General features: G+C 48.4%; 1 protein-coding gene across 1 annotated transcript; it reads right to left on the bottom strand.

The window, feature by feature from the left end:
* Positions 1-3,931: 3,931 nt before the first annotated feature.
* On the bottom strand, positions 3,932-5,910 carry LOC121401132 (cilia- and flagella-associated protein 251-like). Its single transcript, XM_041585481.1, has 3 exons — positions 5,845-5,910; positions 4,636-5,695; positions 3,932-4,242 (listed from the first exon to the last, which is right to left on the bottom strand). Exons 1-2 carry the CDS (start codon positions 5,908-5,910, stop codon positions 4,799-4,801), a joined length of 963 nt encoding a protein of 320 aa, XP_041441415.1. The 3' UTR covers positions 3,932-4,242; positions 4,636-4,798.
* Between the last annotated feature and the right edge of the window lie 909 nt (positions 5,911-6,819).

The raw sequence follows: 6,819 nt of genomic DNA on the forward strand, positions 1-6,819 counted from the left end.
TTGGCTTTTCAGGGGTAATGCTTCCCCTAAATCTTACCCTATTTGGCCTTCAAGATGGTCTTTCAGGGATATGTAGCACAGAAAATAGACGTACACCAGAAGTTTTACTCTACTTGGCCTTCCATATGGTCTTTCAGGGATATCTAGGAAAACAGACCCTTAACCCAGATCTTACTCTAACTGGCTTTCATGATTGTCTTTCAGGATAGAAATTAGACATTTTTTAGAAGTCCTACCCTAAGTGCCCTTTACGATGGTATTTCAGGGGTATGTAGGACATAAATAGACATCCACCAGAAGTCTTAACCTACTTGACCTTCCCTGTGGTCTTTCAGGGATATCTAGGAAACCAGGCACTTAACCCAAATCTTACCCGTACCGGCTTTCATGATTGTCTTTCAGGGTTTGTAGGACAGAAAATAGACATCCACCAAAAGGCTTAACCTACTTGGCCTTCGTTATGATCTTTCAGTGATATCTAGGAAAAAAGACACCCAACATCTTATCCTAACTGGCCTTCAAACTTGCCTTTCAGGGGTACCTTGGAGAACAAATATGCTTTCTCCCCAAATCTCACCCTAGCTTCCCTTCAGGCTTTCATCTGTCACTGCTCCTAAGGGTGTCAAGCTCTACAGTCTGGGAACCTCTCAGGAAGGATTGGACAAAGCCACGGAGACAAGTCCCACCTTTAAATGACAAACACAGAAGCCTCTCCGCTTGTTACCTGCCCCTTTATTTTCTTCCCTTCATCTATCGACTTCTGCTAAAGCCTCGCTGTTCCTGCTGAAACTGCTCCTGTTGGTCAATTTGTTTTTTATACTCCACTAAATATTTTCTTCTTTCCCTTTTTCACTCTTCTCTTCTTTCCTCTTTCTTTTGGCAGGTTTTTTTTTTACATTTTTTAAAGAATCTTATACTTTCCATTAAAAGGTTTCTGTGCGTTTCTCTAGGATTTCATCTCCGTTCCACTTACAAATCTTAGGCCCCAGGCCATTAATGTTTTTAACTCTTAGGGCCCCAGGCCCCCAATGTTTTTAACTCTTAGGGCCCCAGGCCCCCAATGTTTTTAACTCTTAGGGCCCCAGGCCACCAATGTTTTTAACTCTTAGGGCCCCAGGCCCCCAATGTTTTTAACTCTTAGGCCCCCAGGCCACCAATGTTTTTAACTCTTAGGGCCCCAGGCCCCCAATGTTTTTAACTCTTAGGGCCCCAGGCCCCCAATGTTTTTAACTTTTAGGGCCCCAGGCCACCAATGTTTTTAACTCTTAGGGCCCCAGGCCACCAATATTTTTAGGGCCCCAGGCCACCAATATTTTTAACTCTTAGGGCCCCAGGCCACCAATGTTTTTAACTCTTAGGGCCCCAGACCCCCAATGTTTTTAACTCTTAGGCCCCAGGCCCCCAATGTTTTTAACTCTTAGGGCCCCAGGCCAACAATGTTTTTAACTCTTAGGGCCCCAGGCCCCCAATGTTTTTAACTCTTAGGGCCCCAGGCCCCCAATGTTTTTAACTTTTAGGGCCCCAGGCCACCAATGTTTTTAACTCTTAGGGCCCCAGGCCACCAATATTTTTAGGGCCCCAGGCCACCAATATTTTTAACTCTTAGGGCCCCAGGCCACCAATGTTTTTAACTCTTAGGGCCCCAGACCCCCAATGTTTTTAACTCTTAGGCCCCAGGCCCCCAATGTTTTTAACTCTTAGGGCCCCAGGCCAACAATGTTTTTAACTCTTAGGGCCCCAGGCCACCAATGTTTTTAACTCTTAGGGCCCCAGGCCACCAATGTTTTTAACTCTTAGGGCCCCAGGCCACCAATATTTTTAACTCTTAGGGCCCCAGGCCAACAATGTTTTTAACTATTAGGGCCCCAGGCCAACAATGTTTTTAACTCTTAGGGCCCCAGAAACACAGAAATGTTCTACTAATAAATGGGGTTTAGGATGAGTTAGGTTCCTGCTTAAAGAGTCTACATTGTCCTAAAGTTTCTGTTCCGGGTTCATGTCAATGTGAACTTTGCTACTGAGTGGGGGGAGGGTCATTGGTCCAGGGGCAGGGTTTGCCCAACTTGCCCCCTACCTTCCTTATTACCCCTCACTGCACTTACCTAACCAAACAATGGAGTATATTCCTCAATCGCTTTATCAGGAACACCCCACCCCAAAAGGACGTCTCATAACCTGGAGAAAGTGGTACCCAAAAAACAAATCCAGCTTAGTCATTGGCCAATATCAAGCTCCTTCATATACTAAATGTCTGGTATAGTGACAATAGGCTGGTGGGAAGTGGATGGAATTCCAGTGTTAAGAAAGGGGCCTTGGACTTGAATGGATATGCTGTTACATTGTGGCCTATGGAGTAAAGCAATATTATAGTTCCCTCCAATCATTAGAGATCAGTATGTGTCCCTATGTCTTTCAGCCCCGTCATGTACATATTAATCAATTAACCCTGCAGAGATATTAACCCATTCCCTTCTTCAACTAAACCCCTGTATCAGCACCACCACCCAGTTTTACCCTCACACAACCGCTCAGTCATCTTTAGTAGAACGAGGCACAGGAGCCCTTCCCTCAATATTCACCATAGGGATTAAAGAAAAACACAGAGACATATTTATGGAGAAACCTGGCGGTGAGCACAGGATTTATTACAATTAATAGGCAATTTATATTTGGGCCTCCCTAACAGTGGATGATCCAGAGGAAGGAGAAAAACCCTAGAGTGCTTGGGGCCAATCTGCACTGAAGGTAAAAATTCCTTCCTGACTCCTAGAAACGGCAGTCGGTTCTACACCCTGGATCATGGCTAGACCCCCCCCGCCCCCTACTATACACCCCCACCTCCTATTCACCCCTCACCTATACACCCCCTCAACCTTCTCCTATACACAACCCCCTACTCTTCCTCCTATACATAACCCCCTACTCTCCCTCCTGTACACAACCCCATACTCTCCCTCCTATACATAACCCCCACTCTCCCTCCTTTACATAACCCCCTACTCTCCCTCTTGTACACAAACCCCACTCTTCCTCCTGTACACAACCCACACTTTCCCTCCTGTACACAACCCCCACTCTCCCTCCTGTACACAACCCCCACTCTCCCTCCTGTACATAACCCACACTCTCCCTCCTGTACACAACCCCCTACTCTCCCTCCTATACACAACCCCCACTCTCCCTCTTGTACACTACCCCATACTCTCCCTCCTATACACAAACCCCACTCTCCCTCCTGTACACAACCCCCTACTCTCCCCTCCTATACACAACCCACACTCTCCCTCCTATACACAAACCCCACTCTCCCTCCTGTACACAAACCCCACTCTCCCTCCTGTACACAACCCCCTACTCTCCCCTCCTATACACAACCCACACTCTCCCTCCTATACACAAACCCCACTCTCCCTCCTGTACACAAACCCCACTCTCCCTCCTGTACACAACCCCCACTCTCCCTCCTGTACACAACCCCCACTCTCCCTCCTGAACATTACCCCATACTCTCCCTCCTTACACAATCTCCACTCTCCCTCCTGTACACAACCCCCACTCTCCCTCCTGTACACAACCCCCACTCTCCCTCCTGTACACAACCCCCACTCTCCCTCCTGTACACAACCCCCCACTCTCCCTCCTGTACACAACCCCCACTCTCCCTCCTGAACATTACCCCATACTCTCCCTCCTATACACAACCCCCACTCTCCCTCTTGTACACTACCCCATACTCTCCCTCCTATACACAAACCCCACTCTCCCTCCTGTACACAACCCCCTACTCTCCCTCCTGTACACAACCCCCTACTCTCCCCTCCTATACACAACCCACACTCTCCCTCCTATACACAAACCACACTCTCCCTCCTGTACACAAACCCCACTCTCCCTCCTGTACACAACCCCCACTCTCCCTCCTGTACACAACCCCCACTCTCCCTCCTGAACATTACCCATACTCTCCCTCCTATACACAACCCCACTCTCCGTCTTGTACACTACCCCATACTCTCCCTCCTATACACAAACCCCACTCTCCCTCCTGTACACAACCCCCCTACTCTCCCTCCTGTACACAACCCCCTACTTTCCCTCCTGTACACAACCCCCTACTCTCCCTCCTGTACATAACAGACAGACACACACAGACATACGCTCTCGGGATAGGTCGGTAAGAAGGAAAGGATTTAGGCCGTGGTGGAGGGTCGGCGGCAGCAGGTGAAGTCTTTGGGTGGAATGCTGAAAAGAAAAGATTTAGAAAATGTTAAGATAAGAATAAAGACAAACACTTGTTTCTTTATGATATTAAAGGCTCGGTGTGCTTTAAGAGCGCACTATTTGTTGGGCCTTTGGGGACTGTTTGGGTCTTATTGGCCTACTATACAATCAACACTTATCTGCAGACTTAGATCCCTGTCAGCAACCTCTTACACCCTAAAGGCAGCCAACATTTGGTCTTTGGGGTGCGCCCTCAAAGTGATCAGCCTGCGGGCTCAACAGACAGGGTGTATGACTTCCTTTCTATTGTTCTGATTGAAAATGCTCAGAAGAGCAGGAAGTAAAGTGGAGCTTGCATTGGACAACATGAGGTATCTCTAGAAGAAGGTAATTGTCAGTAAATTGATACATTACCCAAACCCTGCCGAGCCTCTTCATTATGGCCTTCCTGACCCGTTTTCGGAGGGTCGGCCTTTCTACCACCGGAGGATTTTCGGTGGTCTCTTCCACCTCAGGAGCTTGATCTTTATCTACTTCCTCTTCTTTCTCCTCCTCCGGTGCAGGAGCTTGTTGTTTCTCAGGGGCTCCCTCCTCTCTCTCCTTCTCGGCAGGAGCTTGCTCTTGTCCAGGGCTCCCCTCTTCTCTCTTCTCGTCCTCTGCAGCAGGAGCTCAGCTGTTCCCCAGGGGCTCTCTCTTCTCTCTCCTCCTCTGCTGCAGGAGCTTGTTGTTGTTGTTGTTCTGGAGCTCCATCTTCCTTTTCCTCCTCCGCTGCAGGAGCTTGCTGTTCTCCATCAGCTCTCTCTTCCTTCTCCTCCTCCGGTGTAGAAGCTGGTTGTTCCTCTGGGGCGCCTTCTTCTCTCTCCTCCTCCACAGCAGCAGGAGCTTGCTGTTGTCCAGGAGCTCCCTCTTCTCCCTGTTCGTCCTCCTCCGCAGCAGGAGTTTGCTCTTGTCCAGGAGATCCCTCTTCTCTCTCCTCCTTCTCCTCCGCAGCAGGAGCTTGTTGTTCATCAAGAACTCCCGCTTCTTTCTCCTCCTCCGGTGTAGGAGCTATTTGTTCCCCAGGGGCTCCCTGTTCTCCGTTCTCCTCCTCCGCTGCAGGAGCTTGCTGTTGTTTTGGAGCTCTTTCCTCCTTCTCCTCCTCCTCAGCTACAGGAGCTTGCTGTTCCCCAGGGGCTCCCTGCTCTCTCTTCTGCTCCTCAGCAGCAGGAGCTTGCTGTTCTCCTGGAGCTCCCTCTTCCTTCTGCACCTCTTCTGCAGGAGCTTGCTGTTTCTCCAGGAGCTTGTTCCCTGCTCTCTTGCTGTTCTCTCTTTGCAGCAGGAGCTGGTTGTTCTTCAGGAGCTTCCTCTTCTCGCTCCTTCTCCTCCTCCTCCTCCATAGGAACTTGTTCTTCACTAGGAGCTCCGTCTTCTCTCTCCTCCTCCTCCGCTGCAGGAGCTTGTTGTACTCCAGGAGCTTCCTCTTCCTTCTCCTCCTCTGCTGCAGGAGCTCCTTCCTCCTCTCCCTCAGCTGCAGGGACTTGCCTGTTGTTCCTCACTAGGTTTGGAGGGAAATAAATGTTATTATTGTCATTATTGTAAAGTGGCAGTAAGCGTAATTGAAAGTGTTTAGTGCAAAATACATACCCAGCAGCCTCCTGCAGCTTCTGCCTCCCTCTCCAGAGCGTCATGGCAAGCTGGTGAAGGTGCCATTGGATAGTCTGCGGGTGCAGGGGAGGCACAAGGATAGGAGCAAAGGGGAAAGAAAGGAGACAGTTATGATTATGTCTGTATATGTGCTGCTAATAGTACCTTTATACGCTGAGGGCAGTGAGGGTGTGGGATTCCCATGGATCTGTTTGTACAGACTATTGAGCAAAAGTAGGGACTGTTTCCTGCCTTAATTGTGCTTAGTACTGGGAATTTGATGCTGCCATAGTTTTATGGGATCTCTCTGTACGGGGACTATGAGCACTTAGGGGGACTGTCCTGCTGGAAAATTTTTTTTTGTTTTGGGGCTTAAGTTTTACACAACGGGAATACCTAGGCTGCCAAGTTTATGGATCTCTTCTATACAGACATGAGCAAACTTAGGGACTGTTCCTGCCTGAATTGTGCTATTAGTACAGGGGAATACCTATGCTGCATAGTTTTTATGGATCTCTGTACAGAGTATGAGCAAACTTAGGGGACTTTCCTTGCGAATTGTGCTTAGTAAGGAATACTATGCTGCCACTAGTTTTATGGATCTCTTTTGTACAGACTTATGAGCAAACTTATGGACGTTCCTGCTGAATTGTGCTTAGTACAGAATTACTATGCATGCTATAGTTTTATGGGATCTCTCTGTACAGACTATGAGCAACTTAGGGGACTGTTCTCTGAATATGTGCTTAGTACAGGGGATACCTGAATGTGCTTAGTACAGGGGATAACCTACCTATACACTGGCTGCCATAGTTTTTAACGGATCTCTCTTGTACAGACTATGAGCAAACTTAGGGACTGTTCCTGCTGAATTGTCTTAGTACAGGAATACCTATGCTGCCATAGTTTTATTGGGATCTCTCTTTACAAACTATGAGCAAACTTAGGGACTGTCCTGCTGAATTGTGCTTATTA

The sequence above is a fragment of the Xenopus laevis genome, chromosome 3L, assembly GCF_017654675.1.
Source record: "Xenopus laevis strain J_2021 chromosome 3L, Xenopus_laevis_v10.1, whole genome shotgun sequence".
Lineage (NCBI taxonomy): Eukaryota > Metazoa > Chordata > Amphibia > Anura > Pipidae > Xenopus > Xenopus laevis.